The 21,212-nt window shown below is 37.1% G+C and overlaps 1 protein-coding gene across 4 annotated transcripts in view; it reads left to right on the forward strand.

Annotated features, from left to right (window-relative positions):
- The window catches only part of LOC125231676, an 85,969-nt gene that overhangs the window by 50,977 nt on the left and 13,780 nt on the right, over positions 1–21,212 (forward strand). The window contains exons 1-7 of one of the 4 annotated variants that reach the window (XR_007177655.1): positions 3,120–3,244; positions 7,239–7,350; positions 8,424–8,522; positions 9,735–9,850; positions 17,565–17,727; positions 18,735–18,873; positions 19,472–19,910. Coding sequence is in view for 3 of the 4 variants with exons in the window: in XM_048137187.1 (XP_047993144.1) it covers positions 7,252–7,350; positions 8,424–8,522; positions 9,735–9,850; positions 17,565–17,727; positions 18,735–18,873; positions 19,472–19,722 (867 nt within the window). In the remaining variant the exon portion in view is untranslated. Of the gene's footprint in view, positions 1–3,119; positions 3,245–7,238; positions 7,351–8,423; positions 8,523–9,734; positions 9,851–17,564; positions 17,728–18,734; positions 18,874–19,471; positions 19,971–21,212 lie in introns of those variants that run through there. The other 3 variants (XM_048137187.1, XM_048137188.1, XM_048137189.1) reach the window with 3 other exon arrangements.

Below are 21,212 nucleotides of genomic sequence, written 5' to 3' on the forward strand. Positions count from 1 at the left end.
GCCAATTCCTTCATTTAGGCTAATCGCGTAATAATTGAAAATGTTCAATCATTTATAGCCTGACAAGTTTTTATTTGACCCTCGCCACGTTGCGGATTTTCAGCTGAACTAATTTATTTTACTGGCAAGGATTAATGTTTGACACCCGTCGTCAAAAGTCATTGAATGTCAGTGATGTAAACGAGAAGTAAATATTTTCAATTTTCTAACGGTTTCATCGCAAATTTGCCCAAAATAATATTTAAAAAAGTGAAAATAATTATACTTAAGGTGATAATTTACTAACATCAAAAAAGGATGAAGGATTTCACAGTATTTCGATAACAATGTTCCGAAATCGTTTGTTGACATGTCCGGTACTGACAATTTATAGTGCGGTTGTCCTGTAGTGATTATTTGGTTTCGATTTAGCTTAATTTATATTTTGTTCTTATTTAAGGTGTCTGTAGCTCTGCCGTGAAAAATATTTATAGAAATAAGAAGGCCGTTATATCATTGACACCAGTATAAAACAAGGTCCCACGCAAAAAGAAAATAAACCTCGACGACTTCGATAAAGGCACAAGATTCATGGATTTTAGGCTGTGCGGAAACAAGTAGCATTTAAACCTTGCTTATTAAACTTTGATTCTCTAAAACCCTCTTTTCATTTTCTACAAATATTAAAGCGAAACCAGTACACGCTGTCCCCATTATATATGACGTCCGCACATTATTGCCATATGAAAGCGGTTTGTAGCGACACTCTTTCAGGTTCAAATAAAATCTTGTCAGGCTTTACATACTTTTATCATCATGTCGACACATCGCAATTGATGGCTGTAAAACATTAAATAGGTTGAATATGAAAATACTAGCAACTATACTCATGCGCGGATCCAGGGGGTCATGGGGGTCATGACCCCCCCCTGGAGCCTAGGCTGGCCATACAAATAGACCACGTGACCCCCCCCCCTCCCCGGGGGCCCGGGCCTTTACCATGTGACCCCCCCCTGGGCACGAAGCTGGATCCGCGCTTGGCTATACTGGCTAAATGGAATCCATATATGAATAAGTATTCATTGAATGCTCACCAGGACTTTAATCAAGAATACGCTCAAGACATAGTTCGCATTATGAGAGGAGCTATTTTGTTAATCAATTCAACAGTGTTATATTCTGTTCTTCACATAAATAAATATTAAAATTATACTCATAGAAAAACTGCATTTTGTTATTATTTTGTCATTGCCAATATTTGGAGCTGGATCTCGTATCTGAGTCTAGGGTTTTACTTGTCGGAATAATTGGTTCCATTGGAAACAATTAAACCATCATGGAACCAAGTGCAAACATGCCGGTTAAATAAAAAAAACCGACCAAGAGCGTGTCGGGCTACTCTCAGTGTAGGGTTCCGTAGTTTTAGGACGAGAAAATCATAAGCTTTTTCGAAGCCCCCATGTTTACTTCACTTGCGTTCTTTAAGTTCTTCATTAGCCATTATGACCTATTGTTTTATTAGGTTTTGGTCATAATGGTCATCTGCGTTTATGGCCTATTGCTTATTAAGATAAGGACATCTGCGTTTTAGGTATTACGCGTAATAAAAATTTGGTAATTCACGTTTTTGGTATGTTGCGTATTTGGAACTAATCGAGTAAAGCCTTTGGCGTTTATTGGTCATTTGCGTTTTTGGTCATATGCGTCGGAAGGAAAAAACCGCCGCCTTTGGGGTTCTGGTGAAAGCTACTTGCGAATGTTGGATTATGTAGAAATGTGTAGGTATTTTTTTAAACTGCTTTTAATACTTTAATCCTTTGATGGCAACACAAATGAATATACGTATACCGTTAAGATTTGAGGAGTTTCTTCAATTCCTCATGAATCCGATTATAAGAAATCGAAGCTTGACAAAATTTGACTTGAAAACTCAACATTCTTAACAAACATGACTAAATAAATGTCACTGTTCTGAACTTTAAATGCATGCTATTTTTATAAAAATACCAAAGTTAGTATAAGTGTGCCGTTTAGATTTAAGGAGTTCCGTTCTGATCTTCATCAGCAGTTCCACTGCACCAAATGTCACTGTTCTGGATGTAAGTGCATGCTGTTCTTATAAAAATACCAAAGTCACTATAAGTGTGCCGTTCAGATTTGAGGAGTTCGGTTCTGACCATCATCAGCAGTTCCACTGCACCAAATGTCAATGTTCTAGGCGTAAGTGGATGCTGTTCTTATGAAAATACCAAAGTCACTATAACCTTAGCCTTTCAGATTTGAAGAGTTCCCTCAATTTCTCCAGGATCTGATCATCAGAACTGGGTTCTGAGAAAAATGGGACCAATCTGTATGCATATACATTCAATCAAAAAAAAAATTCACGACGGAGATATCGTGGAACAAACATTAAAAAAAAAAAAAAAAAATTACAGACGAATTGAGAACCACCTTCCTTTGAGATATTTGAGGTGGCGGTTAAAAAAAGGTTGCCTTTTTATGCCACGGCTCATGGGAGCCTGGGGTCCGCTTTGACAACTAATCCTGAGATTAGGCGTAGGCACTAGTTTTTACGAAAGCGGCTGCCGTCTGTCCTTCCAACCCGAAGGGTAACTAGACCTTATTGGAATTAGTCCGGTTTCCTCACGATGTTTTCCTTCACCGAAAAGCGACTGGTAAATATCAAATGACATTTCGCACATAAATTCGGAAAAACTCATTGGTGCGAGCCGGGGTATCTTTGCCCATTATGGCATTTTATTCGCCCTAATATTTTAAATCATAATAATTGTGTAATAGTTATTTCTTTATAATTGCACCATGCACAGTAAACAAGTCACAACAAGCTATAAACAGGCAATACATAACCGCAAAGTAGGTAAAGCATATGTATTGCACATAATTATGTACATATAACACTAAAAACCGGCAAAGATACCCCTTATCTATTGTAGATACCAAAAATGCCATCGTTGACAACAAATTCGCCTCTGTTTTGATAGAAGCATATAATAGATATAACAATATCGCAAGTAACACATAATAGCTTTATATTTAAATCAAACGTTTACATTGTTAAGGTCGCATTTCGATTAAAGGTATTTAGCAGTTGTGTTATAGGTATAACAAGCATATCAGAGGTGATTGCGTCAGTCGCAAAATATTCACCGTACAGAGCGCACGCTCTTCAAAAATTGTGTTTGTGTATTTTTTAAATACATTTTTACCTACAATTAGTTCGTGTATTTGTTTTGATAAGTTCTTGGTAAGTTTTGTTGGTAACAGTGACTTTATTGTAAGTATAAGTACAGTTTCGGACTGTGGTTTTTAGGTGTGACGTCAAAGTCTAGAATTTAAGCCACAAAAATGCAAACAGGTAGGACCTCGCTCCTTATATATGCGAAAAGGATTTACTGATTAATGTTACTTTTAGACATCTTTAGACTAATTTTAGACAACTTTTAACCAGCTGCCTTGATTGGCTTACATTTTCAGCTTTAGACAAACAAATACCTTTGTTGACTTCTAGCTTATTAAACATACTAACCTAAGAAATCATAATGTGTTGGTGTTGACTACAATAGGTTCAGTATTTGTTGCTATTTCGTAATACTTATGCAAGAAAACAAACGATTTCCTTTCAAGTTTTCCTGTACATTAAATTATTTTCTGTACCTCCTGATTTTGTTAAAATGACATAACTACCTCTATATTCAAATTAGAGGTAAACTATACACAAAATAGCTTTTTCCCGCGGCTTCGCTCGCATTAGAAAGAGATAAAAAGTAACCCATGTCACTCTCCATCCTTTCAACTATCTCCACTTAAAAAATCACGTCAATTCGTCGCTCCGTTTTGCCGTGAAAGACGGACAAGCAAACAGACACACACACTTTCCCATTTATACTATTAGTATGGATATAATTATGTATTGTATACATACAAAACTTATCGTAACCGTTTCTGGGAATCTAAAATTACAAACATGGTTATCAGTGTCATTCGGAACATATATTTATAGATATAAATACGATACTACTCCCAGTGGCAGTATCTGCATCTCGTTTCTCTCCGCGTCCGATGCATTTAGGATGAAGTCAATGTCAAATGTTGGAAATCTGAATGCCGCTTGAGGAAAAAGTTTGATCGTTAATTGTGATTTTTGCATTCACCGCTGTAGGTTATTTTTTAAATGCAAAACAAGTCTAATATGCGTAAATATGTTAATTATTTAAACACAAGTCTTGTATGTAGAATTGTAGATATTAATAAATACAGGGTAGAATAAATCCATTGTATATTTAAACTTTTTATAGTGACTTTTGAGGTCATATTAAACAACTTTTATAATGGGACCAATGCTGAAATCGCGAATAAAAATTTGTCTGTTCCATGATAATTTAGCGGCATCATAACAGTCGGTATGAAAAAAAAATTGGGGGACGTCACACCTTACACAGATCAACCTAGCCTAGTAATGTAGAAATTGCAGAACATTCCCAAAAAGCGGAAACATTCTTGAGAATGTTCGCAGAACATTCCCGCAACATGCAATTTATTATTTAAACAAGATAATATACTTGAATTAATGTTTATATGAGCATATTATAAAATTATATGTTATTATAGGTATAATATTGTCTATTACAGTTAGCTATTTTGTTCATAAGTGATAAGTTACCTAAATTCTCACTATAAGTTGCTTAAATTCTCACTATACTTCAGGGAACATTTCGACTTTCAGACTTCACAGTTTTAGTCCTGACTTTTTTTAAATTAGGTACCGAACTATTATTTCTTGATGCCTGTTTTTGGTCATGCCAATATATGTATATACAAAAACCGGCCAAGAGCGTGTCGGGCCACGCTCAGTGTAGGGTTCCGTAGTTTTTCGTATTTTTCTCAAAAACTACTGAACCTATCAAGTTCAAAACAATTTTCCTAGAAAGTCTTTATAAAGTTCTACTTTTATGATTTTTTTCATATTTTTTAAACATATGGTTCAAAAGTTAGAGGGGGGGGGACGCACTTTTTTTTCCTTTAGGAGCAATTATTTCCGAAAATATTAATATTATCAGAAAACGATCTTAGTAAACCCTTATTCATTTTTAAATACCTATCCAACAATATATCACACGTTGGGGTTGGAATGAAAAAAAATATCAGCCCCCACTTTACATGTAGGGGGAGTACCCTAATAAAACATTATTTTCCATTTTTTATTTTTGCACTTTGTTGGCGTGATTGATATACATATTGGTACCAAATTTCAGCTTTCTAGTGCTTACGGTTACTGAGATTATCCGCGGACGGACGGACGGACGGACGGACGGACGGACGGACGGACAGACAGACATGGCGAAACTATAAGGGTTCCTAGTTGACTACGGAACCCTAAAAAACTATAAGGGTTCCTAGTTGGCTACGGAACCCTAAAACTGAGATATCTAAACATATTTCATTTGTTTTAATTTGATAACCAATAACCATATTGATTGATTAGAATGATTAGATTGCGGCAAACAAGATTAAATTAATTGAATTAATTAATATTTAACTGTATTTATTGGTCAGTATTTTGACTTGTTAATTTTATAAAACAACTAGCTTTTGCCCGTGGCATCGCTCGCGTTAAATTCGAAAGTTGCGGAACGCTTCAAACTTCCACCCCCCCATTTTAGAGACTTGGGGGGTTAGAAAGAGACAAAAAATAGCCTATGTCACTCTCCATCTCTTCAACCTTCACTCTCTCTTCTGTATCTCTATTATCTTGCAGAAACTTTTTCCCCATGTATTTATTTGCATAATAGTCCTTGGCAGAAATACCTTACGCAGAATATGATTTGCCATAAATCATTTAGCAGATTTTTATAATACCGAATCGTACGTTGGCATAATGTTGATGAGCATAATAGTCTTCTAGTCGAATAGTACTTTTGCGGATAATATTTATGCATAATATTTAGACGGCATAAAGTTGCAATTTACTTTTTGATAGCGAGTCAGATGTGTTGGGGATGCACGATACCTAACACTCCTCCTCGCTTCGCTCGTCGTTATACCTAACGGGGGCTCTGAGATAGTATTTCCTTTTCGATAGCTTGTCATAATTCTGCTCTTGATTCGAAATTACCTTAGGACTATGCAACTCGATCCAATGCATGATGCATGCAACTGCGTCGAAATATCGGGAGATTGTGTGTCACTTCTTCAAGCTAAAGCTATTGAACCAACTTAAAAATGTGGATGTTCCATGCATCCATACCTAAAAGGTTTTTGCAATGTGCCTTGTGACTACTTTTGCTCACGGACTTGCTATCGAAAAACAGAAATCGTTTTTTCTATGGATGTAGTTTGAGGTGTCAAGTCATCATTATCTTCTCACACAACTATTTGTTATTTGGGCCTTTTCAGAATTTGGGACCCCCCAATTAGCGACAGTTGTTTACAAAAATTAACTCACTATCAGTTTTGTGACAATAATTAAGAATGAAATTTGAATAAAAATATTGTTTTTGTGTTAATTACATAAACTTTAAGCGATAATCTACATTCAGAATGTGAAAAAAGTAAATTTTTAGACAGATTTCATGCTTAATTGTCGTCACAAAACTGACAGCGAGTTATTTTTTGTTAACAACTTACGCTAATTGGGTGGGCCCAAATTATGAAATATGCACCTTTGTATTAATATCCAACCTTACCCTTTACACCACAAGAAGGGCTTAAGCGCCTTCTTTCTCGTGTCTTTTTTTGAAAATTTTGCGCTTAGTAGTTTCGGAGATAGGGAGGCGGGTCATTTTTTGCCTATTTTCTTAAATTACTTGACTATTCAATATAGTAAAAAAAACTTTGATTTTTAATTTTCACTCTTACCCCCAAACCTGCCCCAAAAATTAAATTTTCTTAATTTAAATTACATGTCCGTCTTCGGGTCACAGGTTAACACATGTGTGCCAAATTTCATGTTAATCGGTTTAGTAGTTTTAGAGAAATTTCGCTGTGACAGATAGACGCACGAGTAAGGGTTTCGTTTTTCCTTTTTGAGGCACGGAACCCTAAACGTTTAGGATATTTGTTGATCGTATCATTATAGTTAAGATTTTTTAGAATAGATTGTTTTTCTTAATTTTAAGTTGCATGTAAATGTTTTGTAATTTAAACCATGTATGTTGTGGAAATGAATAAAGTTTTTATCTATCTATCTATCTTGATAAACTAATTGATGTCATATTTATAATTGGTGTATTATTTTCCAGGTCAGGAGACACCATGACGTCGTCGGACTTACCTCCAGCGTACAACTCTATTCACAACTCTACCGCTAATATTGCTGTAAGTTCCATCTCAATACCAGAGGATTTCTTAAAGGTAGAGTGATTTTTAACGTGTTATAAGTTTGGTGTGTACGTCTGTCTGTCTAATTTGTGTGTATGTATAAACGTATGAACCGATTTAGATAGTTTTTTTTGTTTGAAAGCTTAGTCGGAAGTGATCTTAGCCATGTTTCAAGAAACTAGGTCCATTATGTCGGGAGTTTATTCAATTTTTTTATAATTTTGTGGTTAGGTTAGGTTACTTCTTCCAAATCTAGACCCTCTTTGGCTTAAAGTAAAATTACCAGTCGTACACTCACTCAGTAGATGCACTTTCAATATTAACCCTTAAATGCATAGTATATATGCATATCATGCATTTTTAGGGTTCCGTAGTCAACTAGAAACCCTTATAGTTTCGCCATGTCTGTCTGTCCGTCCGTCCGTCCGTCCGCGGATAATCTCAGTAACCGTTAGCACTAGACAGCTGAAATTTGGTACCAATATGTATATCAATCACGCCAACAAAGTGCAAAAATAAAAAATGGAAAAAAATGTTTTATTAGGGTACCCCCCCTACATGTAAAGTGGGGGCTGAATTTTTTTTTTATTCCAACCCCAACGTATGATATATTGTTGGATAGGTATTTAAAAATGAATAAGGGTTTACTAAGATCGTTTTTTGATAATATTAATATTTTCGGAAATAATCGCTCCTAAAGGAAAAAAAAGTGCGTCCCCCCCCTCTAACTTTTGAACCATATGTTTAAAAAATATGAAAAAAATCACAAAAGTAGAACTTTATAAAGACTTTCTAGGAAAATTGTTTTGAACTTGATAGGTTCAGTAGTTTTTGAGAAAAATACGGAAAACTACGGAACCCTACACTGAGCGTGGCCCGATACGCTCTTGGCCGGTTTTTTACTCTATTGACAGCGTGTCAAAATTAAAATTTGAATAAATCTTTGTCAAGGTCATGCATTTAAGGGTTAAGTCATTGTCAATAAATGTTACAGAAGAGTTAACGTATCCCTTTATTTGAATTCCTCAACTGCTAGGAAAGTCAAGAGATACCTTTTCATGGTTTCTCATATTGTTGTAATCTAACCGAGAATAATTTTCTTACAGATGCCAAATGAGTCGGAACCAAATTGTGACGATGTATCAGAATTGATAACCAACAACTGCTTCGATGACAAAACCACTAGAATTGGGTTTTTACAAAAGGTATGTAAGGCATGAGTTGGTGTCGTGCGCGCGAGCAAAGTGAGCGCGCATAAAACTGTGTGTACCTAATGATCAATGGATACGACCGTGTTTCATACGACGTTTTTCAGGACTTTTTCTAACTGATGGATTGAATAAAAAGCAATAGTTATTTTCCCCTCATTAGCTCGGAAACACGTGTTTTGTCCTTTAATACATACATACATACATACAATCACGCCTGGCCCCGTAGCCGAATGGCATTTCTCCGACGCCAAACGAAAGCGATACGCCGCTGGCTCTGTCGCGCCAATACGCAAGCGCGATAGAGATAGATATCTACTAGCGCTTCGTTTCGTGAGCGTTTCGTGAGCGATTGTGCCATTCGGCTAGCCACCCTGTATCCCATAAAGGGGTAGGCAGAACACATGAAACTACTAAAGCTTCAGTGCCACTCTTGGCAAATAAGGGGTTGAAAGAAAACGAAACTGTGACATTGCAGTGACGGGTTGCCAGCCTCTCGCCTACGCCACAATTTAACCCATAACCCCACCCTTTAATACCAGCGGGTAAAAACGCATTTTATCCACTAGTGGGTAATGTAATTTGACCTTGAATAAAGTCAAATTAACTGCTTTAAAATTGGTAAAAGTAGGTGAATCTAGTAATAAAGATGATTTACCACCTGTAGAACTACAGCCGGCGTATCATGCTGCCAATTTTATCACTTATCCACGTGGATAAGACATCTGTCACTCTCACACTGACATACTTGCTAAAGCGTGACGGATGCTTTATCCACGTGGATAAGTGATAAAATTGGCAGCATGATACGCCGGCTGGAAGCACTGCAGTGATAAACGCATTTTTTACGTTGTAGTTTCCTCGCTATAGTGAGGGGAAAAGTTTTGTGTTACACTCGGGTGCAAATGCAAACTCGCAAGTTCAGGATTCTATTCTCGAACTACTCGCTTCGCTCGTGGTTCAACTATAGACTCCTTTCACTTGCTCGTTTTTCAATTCCACACTCGGCGTTAAAATACAACTTTGCCCCCTTGTATAACAAAATATATTTATTAATTAAAATAAACATTGTAATTTTATTTCTTAAATTAAGTCTTGTGCGCTGAACTGCTTGTTTGTCTCTCTGTGTGTGTGTGTAGGTACGTGTCTCGTTATGCCTATCTAGATGTCTTTTTCAAATCTAACGTGTAGTTTTGTGTCCGCTTGCAGGTGCTGGCTATAAAATTGTTACAGACACTCTTAATGGTTCTCATCTTTGGCATTTTCGCAGCGTGCAATTACGACATCCGTATGACAATGCGTCATGGGGCAGAGGTGCACTTTATGTAAGTAAAGATTAAGATTTTCTTATACTTTTATTTTTCAGGTCCTGAGTATTAAATTGCTGCAGACAATACTTATGGCGGTGACCTTCGGTAGCTTTTGCGGGAGAGTATGGCGTTTATAATTTTATGTATTATGATGGCGCGACAGTGCATGTTATGTAAGTAGATTATAGTATGTAATATTTACCTTTTAAATTATTTCAATGTATTCGAACAACAATTTTAAGTTGTGAGTAAGATCTCATTGAGCGTTTCGTTTTTCTTCTTATTTTTTTATTTTGATAATTTTTGCGAATTTTAGGTCTATCACAGAATATATAATAGTACAAGTACAGAAGGCCCACTGCTTTGATGTTCACAAAATGCCGCCTTTTAAATACCTACAAAATTCTAACAAAGAAACGAACCGCACGTGCGCAGCGTCGGACGATAGGGTTGCCTATGGATTAAAACGAATTAATGCTCATATAAAATGTTATACTATTATATTCAAGTCTTAGGTACTTTCTAGGTATGTATACATATATACCTCTATATATCCATACAGTATTTATATATTTTTGTTTAAGTCCCAACATCACAAGCCTAGTTGAACTTTTCCGTATTAATCAATATTAGATCTGTGTAAGATTGTCCTATTCTATTCATGATTGTTGTTTTTTAATATCCAGCAGCGCCATCTACAGTGTATGTTTGAATAAGGAATGCAATGTTCTAAATATAATTTTAAATATGACATGATGTTCATGACGTTGTATTCTAGTTTTCACTCAATAAATCATCTTCGGAGCATTTACACGTATTTGATTAACAATAGGTTATGGGTATATTTTATTGATCAATACGGGGGGTTTAGTCAAGTATTAGATTGCAGTTTACAGTGTATTGTGTTATTTATTTATATTGTGAAGTGATCTGTGACTAATCTCCGGAGATGTCGTCACCAAACTATGTGGCGAATGTGCCCAAGTTACGTGGCCGAGAAAATTATTGTGAGTGGGTTTTCGCAGCAGAGAATTTTCTTATCCTAGAAGGCACGCAGAAGTTTGTTACGCGTAAGCCAGAAGCTACGGGTACAGAAGTTGCAGATGACGAAAAAGCCCGTGCGAAATTGATTTTGACTATCGACCCTTCCTTGTATGTCCATGTAAAAGGTGTCAAAACTACGTTTGAATTGTGGACAAAACTCAAAAGCTTATTTGACGACTCTGGTTTCGCCAGAAGAATTACGTTGTTACGAAATTTAATTTCCATAAGGCTCGAAAATTCAAATTCGATGACAGAATACGTAACAAAAATGGTAGAAAATGGTCAGAAATTAAGTGGCACAGGTTTTGCCATTAGTGATGAGTGGATCGGCTCGCTATTATTAGCAGGTTTGCCTGAGAAATATTCCCCGATGATTATGGCAATAGAGCATTCCGGCATTTCCATCACGACAGACGCCATCAAAACAAAGCTTTTAGACATGGAAGAGAAAAATTCAAATTTGACAGGGAATGGGAACGAGACTGAGAATGCATTCGCGAGTACGTCAAGTTACCAACATAACAAGAAAAACAAAACGAAATTTGTCTGTGGTAAACAGGATGGCGGCGAAATGACAACAAAAGTCAGAAATGTCAAAGTCAATTGTTTCAGATGCAAAGAATCGGGTCATTATAGAAATCAATGCCCGAATTACGAAAAGAATTCAGTTAAAAATAAAACTGGTATACGGAAACAGTCTCATGCATTCAGTGCTGTGTTTTTAAGTGCCGATTTTAAGAAAGACGAGTACTATATTGATAGTGGCGCTAGTACCCATTTAACACCAAACGAATGTTGGGTTATGAATGCATCGTACGAGCCGGCAACTAGTGAAATTATAGTTGCAAATAAGGCATGTTTGCCTGTGTTGTGTACCGGAAACGTACAGATTGCGACTGTGACTCCAGATAGTGAATTCGACATAACAGTTGAAGATGTTCTATGTGTACCGAGTTTAACTACAAACCTTTTATCGGTCAGCCAACTGATAAAGAAAGGGAACAGAGTGGACTTCACTAAAAAGGATTGTAAGATTTACAATAGAAGTGGACAGCATGTTGCTACGGCCGCTCTGACAAATGGCGTTTACAAATTGAATATGCCAGAAGATACGACCAACGTTGCTATGGCAGTGTCTGCCGAGACTTGGCACCGACGTCTCGCACATGTTAATGGCTCCTACATGGCGAAAATGAAGGATGCAGTGCAAGGCTACAGTATTGGCGGCAAGATAGACATCAGTAATTGCAAGGTATGTTGTGAAGGCAAACAGTGCAGACTGCCATTTCCTAATAATTGCAACAGAAGTCAGGATTTATTAAATATTATTCACATGGATATAGCTGGTCCAATGGAAGTAAAATCTCTTGGAGGATCAAGATATTATTTGCTATTTGTGGATGACTATAGTCGTATGGCATTTATTTATTTTTTGAAGGAGAAAAGTCAAGCTCTTGATTGTTTTAAAGAGTTTAAAGCTAGAGTTGAAAATGAACTTGACAAAAAGATTAAGATTATAAGAAGTGATAATGGTCTTGAATTTTGCAGTAAGAAGTTCAACGAGTTCCTGAAGCTAAATGGGATACTGCATCAAAGGACAAATCCTTATACACCCGAACAAGATGGATTATGTGAACGGCAGAATCGCGTGGTCTGTGAGAAAGCTAGATGCTTATTATTTGATGCTGAGCTACCCACAGAGTTCTGGGCAGAAGCGTGTAATTGTGCAGTTTACTTAAGGAACCGGACAATAGCTTCAGGTTTGAACAACAAAACTCCTTTTGAAATGTGGACAGGGACACAGCCAGACCTGAGCCATCTAAGGATTTTCGGCAGTACTGTCATGGTCCACATTCCCAAAGAGAAAAGGTTGAAGTGGCAGAAGAAGTCTAAAGAAGCTATCCTAATGGGTTACCCAGAAGGGGTCAAAGGATATAGACTATTTGATCCAGAAAAGAGAACCTTTTTTACAGCAAGGGATGTTAAAATTATTGAAAATAAAGTGACGTATTGTCAAATTGAAGTTCAACCACAGATACAGAAAGCTGAGGTAGGATGTCAAAGTTCAGTGGGGGATGAGAGTCCAGATAATTCCAGAACTTTAACTGATACATCATATGATTCGATCAATCCTAGTGAGTATGAGGATCCAGATACCACAGCGGAAAGTGTTTCAGTTCCGGATAATGTTCCTGCTCCTGAGAGAACCGGGCCAGTCCTGAGAACAGCAGAACAAAGAAAAGCTCCTGAAAGGTATGGAATTTCAAATCTTTGTTCAGATGCTAGCCCGAGGGACGATGCCAGTGGTCTGTCACTATCTGAGGCTTTACGCGGACCAGAGAAAGAGCAATGGAGACAAGCTATGGCAGAAGAGTTGAATAGCTTTGAAGAAAACCAGGCCTGGGAGCTTGTCAGTATTCCAAAAGACTCTAGTGTGGTAAAGTGCAAGTGGGTGCTTAAAAAGAAGTATGATAGTGAGGGCAATGTGCGGTTCAGAGCCAGGTTAGTAGCCAAGGGCTATACTCAGAAGTATGGAGTGGACTATGAGGAAACATTCGCGCCAGTGGTAAGGCATACAACTTTAAGACTTTTATTTGCTCTCTCTGTGCAGTTGAACTTAGATATTTGTCATTTAGATGTGACCACTGCTTTCCTGAACGGCTACCTTGAGGAGGATATTTATATGGAGAAACCAGAAGGTTTTCCTTCGCCTGTAGGTAAAGGGCAGGTACTTAAGTTGAAGCGAGCCATATATGGGCTCAAACAATCCTCAAGAGCGTGGTACAGGAGGGTAGATGATTGTTTAACCGAGCATGGTTATACTAGGTCTAAATTAGAACCTTGTTTATATGTGAAAAACGATAACGGTTTGACTGTAGTAGCTCTATATGTCGATGATTTCTTTGTTTTTTCAAACAACGCTGAAGAAACAAAATGCTTGAAACAGGTACTGTCTTCACAATTTAAATTAAAAGATCTTGGTCAAGTGAAACAGTGTTTAGGCATGAATGTTTGTGTTGATAAAGAAAACAATGTTATAACTTTAGATCAAGAAGATTATGTCGACAAATTGTTGCATAAGTTCAATATGACAGACTGTAAGACTGTTCAGACTCCTATGGAGGAAAGGTTGAACTTAGATAAGGGTGAGTGCTGTGATACTGAATTACCTTATCAACAACTCATTGGTAGTCTCATGTACTTAGCAGTTTTGACGCGACCCGACATTTCTTTCAGTGTAGGTTATCTGAGCCAGTTTAATAAATGCCATGGTAAAGAACATTGGGCTCATGCTAAACGTGTTTTGCGTTATCTTAAGAAAACAAAACACTATTGCCTCAGGTATAGTAGTGATTCTGATTCAAAACTTACCGGGTTTGTTGATGCAGACTGGGGCAGTAATGTTCTTGATAGGAGGTCCTATTCAGGATATTGTTTCACTTTGTCGGGAAGTGTAATCTCATGGTGTAGTAAGAAACAGACTAGCGTGTCCTTGAGCAGTTGTGAATCGGAATTCATTAGTATTTCTGAATGTATCAAAGAAGCTATGTACTTACGGTCATTATACCATGAAATTACAAATAAAATTTCATTGATTAGAATATACAATGATAATCAAGGTGCTCTGAAGTTATTGGCCAACCCTGTGTTTCACAATAGGTCGAAACACATTGACATTCGTTATCACTTTAGTAGAGATATAGTTGCTAAAGGTTTAGTAGAAACAAAATACTTATCGACAGCTGAGATGCCAGCCGATTTGCTGACTAAGGGTCTAGGGTTTGTCAAGCACTTTAGATTCCTTGAGAAGTTAGGACTTGTGCCTAAGTAGTAGTAGTAGGTATGTTTAGTTGGTTTTAAACCTGTTTCGCTTAATGCTGATGATGCTGATGGCTATGCTTAGATATAGTGGGGGTGTTGTTTTTTAATATCCAGCAGCGCCATCTACAGTGTATGTTTGAATAAGGAATGCAATGTTCTAAATATAATTTTAAATATGACATGATGTTCATGACGTTGTATTCTAGTTTTCACTCAATAAATCATCTTCGGAGCATTTACACGTATTTGATTAACAATAATGATGTCTATTTAACTAAACATTATTTGCCATTCACACGCGAACAATACAACATGTAGAAAGTGCGAACGTGCGTTCCGTGAGAACGCGCGCCACCCCTGATTAGGCCGCGAACTCGCGGCCGCCAGCATGTACTTGTAGCGCGGCAATAGAATCGCGGAGTGAGCCGCCCCTGGGTCTATTCAGAATGACGAGCACTTTCTATTTCAATAGAAAAAAAAGTGTTATGAATCAGATTTTTTTGTTACTGTCCTCTTTTGTTACCCTAATATACAAACTACATTTAAAGAAAGTGGTAACACAATAGGAATAAACCATATACCGGGATACTTTTTTTAGGGTTCCGTAGCCAAAATGGCAAAAACGGAACCCTTATAGTTTCGTCATGTCCGTCTGTCCGTCTGTCCGTCTGTCCGTCTGTCCGTCTGTCACAGCCGATTTACTCGGAAACTATAAGTACTACAGTGATGAAATTTGATGGGAATATGTGTTGTATGAACCGCTACAAAATTATTTACCTATTAGATTTGAAAAAGCTAGTCATTCTGAGTAGAAATAACAAAATTTTTCAAAAGTATCACATTTAAAAAAGTGAACAATAATTTTTCTCCAGTGCAATTATGATACCGATCTGTTAGTGTCAAAAGTGGTTTGCTTGAAAATCAAAATTTCATTACTGACAACAAGGTTATTAACGTTTTAATTGGAATTATATTTTATAATAATTATATTTTGTTGTATAGAGAACGTGACCAGCGCCTCCAAACGGTTACGCTAACTTATTAGAACCAAAAAAATACATTTTCCGTGATGATTTCGCTAATGTACTTTAAAACTTATGCTGTCACACAAGGGTCCTCTGTCGGGATTATGCGACGTTCTTGCCAATGTCACTTTTTCCTATTCGCAATTCTGGACAATCTGAATTCTACGCAATTAGTATTTCACCTTATTCGCTATTGTGGACAGTAATTACTTGTGAACAGTAGCGATTCTTCCTGTTCGCAATTCTGCACATTCTGAATTGCACACAATAGGTATTTCGCCTCATTCGCTTCTGTGCACAACCATTATTTGTGTACAGTAGCGATTCTTCCTGTTCGCAATTCTGCACAATCTAAGTTCTACACAATAGGTATTTCGCCTCATTCGCGTCTGTGCACAGCCATTATTTATGTACAGAATAGTTTTTTCCTATTCGCAATTCTACGCAATCCGAATTCGACGTAATAGGTATTTCACCTCATTCGTTATTGTGCACAGTCATTATTTGTATACAGTACAGTTTCTTCCTCTTCGCGATTCTACGCAATTCGAATTCCACACAATAGGTATTTCGCCTCATGCGCTATTGTGCACTGTCATTATTTGTGTACAGTATAGTTTCTTCCTATTGGCAATTCTACGCAATCTGAGCTCGACCCATTAGTATTTTACCTCATTCGATTTAATGCACAGTCATTACTTGTGTAAATTAGCGATTCTTCCTGTTCGCAATTCTACACAATCTCAGCATCCTCAATCCCCTCAAACACGCACAAATAGAAACGCAGAAAGTGCTTTCCACGGCGCCCTAGCATAGGCAAAGCTCCATATAGCATTATTAATATTAACTACCGTCATACGCACTGTATATATCTTGTAAACAAAATGTTAAAATCGAACGTTTGCTGCCTATAGGCCAATGTTTACTAAATAATTACAGATGTAGTGCGAAAAGCTTTTCCTTCGTATTTTTCGGAAAACGTTCGTATTTTTCATGGTGTGATAGTTCACATTGTGACATTTGATGAAGTAGAACTGCTGATAATAGATCAGAACGAAACTCCGCTCATGTTAGGAGATTTCTGCGTTTCTATTTGTGCGTGTTTGTGGGGATTGAGGTAGCTGAGATTGTGTAGAATTGTGAACAGGAAGAATCGCTAATTTACACAAGTAATGACTGTGCATAAAATCGAATGAGGTGAAATACTAATGGGTCGAATTCAGATTGCGTGGAATTGCGAATAGGAAGAAACTATACTGTACACAAATAATGACAGTGCACAATAGCGCATGAGGAGAAATACCTATTGTGTGGAATTCTAATTGCGGAGAATCGCGAAGAGGAAGAAACTATACTGTATACAAATAATGACTGTGCACAATAACGAATGAGGTGAAATACCTATTGCGTCGAATTCGGATTGCGTAGAATGGCGAATAGGAAGAAACTATTCTGTACACAAATAATGGCTGTGCACAGACGCGAATGAGGATAGATACCTATTGTGTGGAACTTAGATTGTGCAGAATTGCGAACAGGAAGAATCGCTTCTGTACAGAAATAATGGCTGTGCACAGAAGCGAATGAGGCGAAATACCTATTGTGTGCAATTCAGAATGTGCAGAATTGCGAACAGGAAGAATCGCCACTGTTCACAAGTAATTACTGTCCACAATAGCGAATGAGCTGAAATACTAATTGCGTAGACTTCAGATTGTCCAGAATTGCGAATAGGAAAAAGTGACATTGGCAAGAACGTCGCATAATCCCTCTGTCGCATCTGAATTCTATTTATTGAGATTCTTCTTGATGAAAAACTATTTTTATTTTATTTGCAGATTATTATCAACTTTAATATTCCTTGCTATTACTGGGCTTCTCATATACTGCACTAAAGCTCGGCGAGAGAACCCGTACCGATACATCTTCCTGATATTCCACCCGATCAGTTTGGCACTATTTGTCAGTTTTCCGGCGACGATCCTGTACATTTTATCTTCGGTAAGTATTATCACTTTCTTTGGCTTAATATCAGTCAAACAATAGTCAATCTCATCATCATTCGCTTGCCCTTATCCCAGTCATTTGGGGTCGGCGCAACATGTCCTTCTCTTCCATACCTCTCTATCACCCGTCATCTCATTCACTTGTTTTCGTTTCATATCATCGTTCACACAGTCCGTCCACCTTTTCCTCGGTTTTACTCTCCCATTACTTCCTTCAACATGCATTCGTAATACTTTTCTCGTCACATGACTTTCACCCCTTCGCATCACATGCCCATACCATGCTAGTCGATTCGCTCTTACTTTTTCTACTATCAGTGCAACTTTTTAGACTTCCTCTTATATAGTATATACTCATTCCTAATCTTATCCATTATTGTGACTCCAAACATCCATCATCAATCAAACAATAGTCAATGTCTGGGTATCTAGTCACTACCACAGTCACTTAAGCTTCGTAAGCATTTCGTAGTTCTCTTCTTCTATCTATTTCTTCTATTTTTTATCTAGAAGAACGAATTCCTAGTATGATTCTTCGTTTGGACTTCGGTTAAGCAGGTTGACATCATTATACTTCTTTGTCGGTTAAAAGTAAAGTCAGCAAACTGAAGATTGCAAGTTGGAAGTACACTGTGCTGCAAAAGTGCATGGCGAATTTATCAATGAATTCATTCATTATTTATCCATGCAGCAGTGAGCTGCGAAATTGCATATCGTCACTACTTTTAAAAAACTTGTATCTTTGTCTGTCAATGAAAAGAAAATTGTACCTAGTAAGTATGTATGGAATGCATATAGACTTACTGCGTTTTAACTTTGAGGAGAAGCATGGATACGAGATTTTTTCAAAGTAGTGACGACATATTATATCACATTACTTCGGACTATGTGCACGACTATTAGATGCAACTATATCATCCGTTTTTCAAGTATTAAGAGCACTTGTGGTGAAAAAGTACGCATCGATTTTCTTCCCAGGCCTAATTTCCTTTTTTTTTTCAGATCGCCTTAGCTTTCCTCACCTACGTGTTTGCGCTGTTCTCCGTGCTGCTATACAGCGTTTTTGCGCTGCAGACCAAGCTACCGTTTGCTGCCAAGCACGCCATGTTCCTTGCGTGTCTAGTGCAGATTTTAATATATGGTTAGTATTATAATAACCAAGCAGGATAAATGATAAAACATCAGGCCGTCCCTATCGTACTGTTTGTACCTAAGTGTAATACGCCAGGTCAAAAACTTCTGCCGAACAAAAACAGAATTAAGAGTTTTGAATGATTCGTGATTAATTTCATTAGACTTATATTGACCGCGATAGGTATATATATACCGTGATTACCTTTTTGATTTTTGTTGAGCTCCCGATATTTCGAAACAGTTACATGCATCATGAGCATGGAAACATTTATTTTGCGAACCACCAAGGAGTGGAATGCCTGGCCTGAGTCTGTGTTTCCACATGAGTACAATCCAGGTCTCTTCAAAGCAAGAGTGAATAGGTATCTCATAGGTAAGCGTGCTCCACCGTAGACTGCATCATCACTTAGCATCAGATGAGATCGTGGTCAGTCTACCTATTTATACTAAAAAAAAAGCACGGAAAACGACCAGCATTCATCAGGATTACGGTTCTAGCTGCCACTTTTAATTATTTTCTAATTTTTAGTATGATCAAAAATAAACTTAACGTTATAAATATCAGTATTAATGATCGATTATATATTTGTATTTTCTTATTTCAGCATTCATCGTCCCTTTCGTGTGGGGAGTCAACGCCTTCGCAATTCTATACATCTCTCTCGCTCTCTCTCTAGATTTAATTTACATTCTATGGGACTTAGAAACTATGACTTCCAAAAAGTATTGGCATGATATCACACCTGACAATTTTGTCGACGGAGCTCTTAACCTGCAGTTAGATTACTACTATATGTTTGTTAATATCATGATGCCACAAATACGTAAAGGTGTAGAAACAAATGAACAGTGTTAATCATTATGACATTATGGCCAAATTTTAAAGTTCCATTAATGATTAAAAATTAAATTATGGCGAGATTTTTTGTATCCGTTTAAATGGAGATGAGAGAAGACTTTTGTACCAAACTCTATTTTGCTAATGATGATTTGATTGATTTGATTATGATGATGAAGATGATGCTGATGAGTTTGATGATACAGGTATCCTAGATAAAGAGGCGGATTTTAATGGTACCCTGATTATATTGTCCACGAGTTTTGAGTAAGGACTGTATCGTTAATTATAGGGACAACACAAACCTCGTCTAAATGGTGACATGTGCATAATTTTGTATTATTATGGTCCGAGAGTATGATCTGAAGGTATTGGTGAGTACTATTTGATATAAGAAGGTCTGATATTTTTTTTATTTTAGGGACTTTATGGTACTTTCATTAAGGTCTAGCAAATACATTTCGGACAACCCCTAATCTGGCTTAATTTGAAAATATCTCAAAGACTCTTTGTACGATTTCGACAAACAAAGGTTAATATGCTGCCAAAATATATTTTTTAAGAGTCCTCTTGATGGTTGTTCAATTGGGTACTTGCAGAATAAATGCGGTGAATTTATATAATTAAAAAAAACGCATTTTTGAGCAACGTTCCGGATTGCCGTAAATTTTTGATACAAGCAGGATGAGAGAAATAGATAAAAAAAATTAGGCATAGGCCAATGTTTAATAGACATTCATGGTATTTGAACAGTGCCTAAACCAGATCGATATAAACAGTGTATGATAGTTAAATTCGACATCAAAGTCGGAGATAGCGTAAGCGCCATGCCACATTCTCTAAATGGCCGCCATACACAGATCATGAACTTTATTTTTAAAAAATAACAGTGGCTAGACTATGTCTAGATATTCTGCTTTGTGGATCACGTGTCGTTGAGGTTCGCACTGTACATTTTTTTTTCGCAATTGTGTCGTCTTGTACGACGCACTTTGTGAATTTTCTAGTAGCATTTGTCCGAAATCATAATTGGTACTCGGGAGGATTAAGTCAATGCTGCCTAAACCACATGCTTTACGTCGAGTTTCTAGGACAAAATGCGTACCTTATTATGTGCCTTATTAAGCCCATGTCTTGTTATAAGAAAAAAATATAATAGCAAATAAATACGGCTACTCAAAGTTGTCTCCATATTTAACGATACAGTCTTTACCTACATTGCATTTATTGTAGGCAATTTTAATAATAATATCGAACATGTAAAATCGGGTAACTCACGTAAAATTGTCAAAGATCGCTCGACGTGTTTCGCTCCGTAACGAGGAGCATTTTCATTGAACACGCGCGATGAAAATGGTATCCCGACGCAAACTGAATGAATGTCAATGAAAATGCTCCTCGTTACGGAGCGAAACATGTCGAGCGATCTTCGACAATTTTCATACTTCAGTGTCTCACGGTAGTTTTATTATTAAAGTAATTGTCGAAATCCATTCTGTATCAAACAT

Source organism: Leguminivora glycinivorella, chromosome 12 (assembly GCF_023078275.1).
Source record: "Leguminivora glycinivorella isolate SPB_JAAS2020 chromosome 12, LegGlyc_1.1, whole genome shotgun sequence".
Taxonomy (NCBI): Eukaryota; Metazoa; Arthropoda; class Insecta; order Lepidoptera; family Tortricidae; genus Leguminivora; species Leguminivora glycinivorella.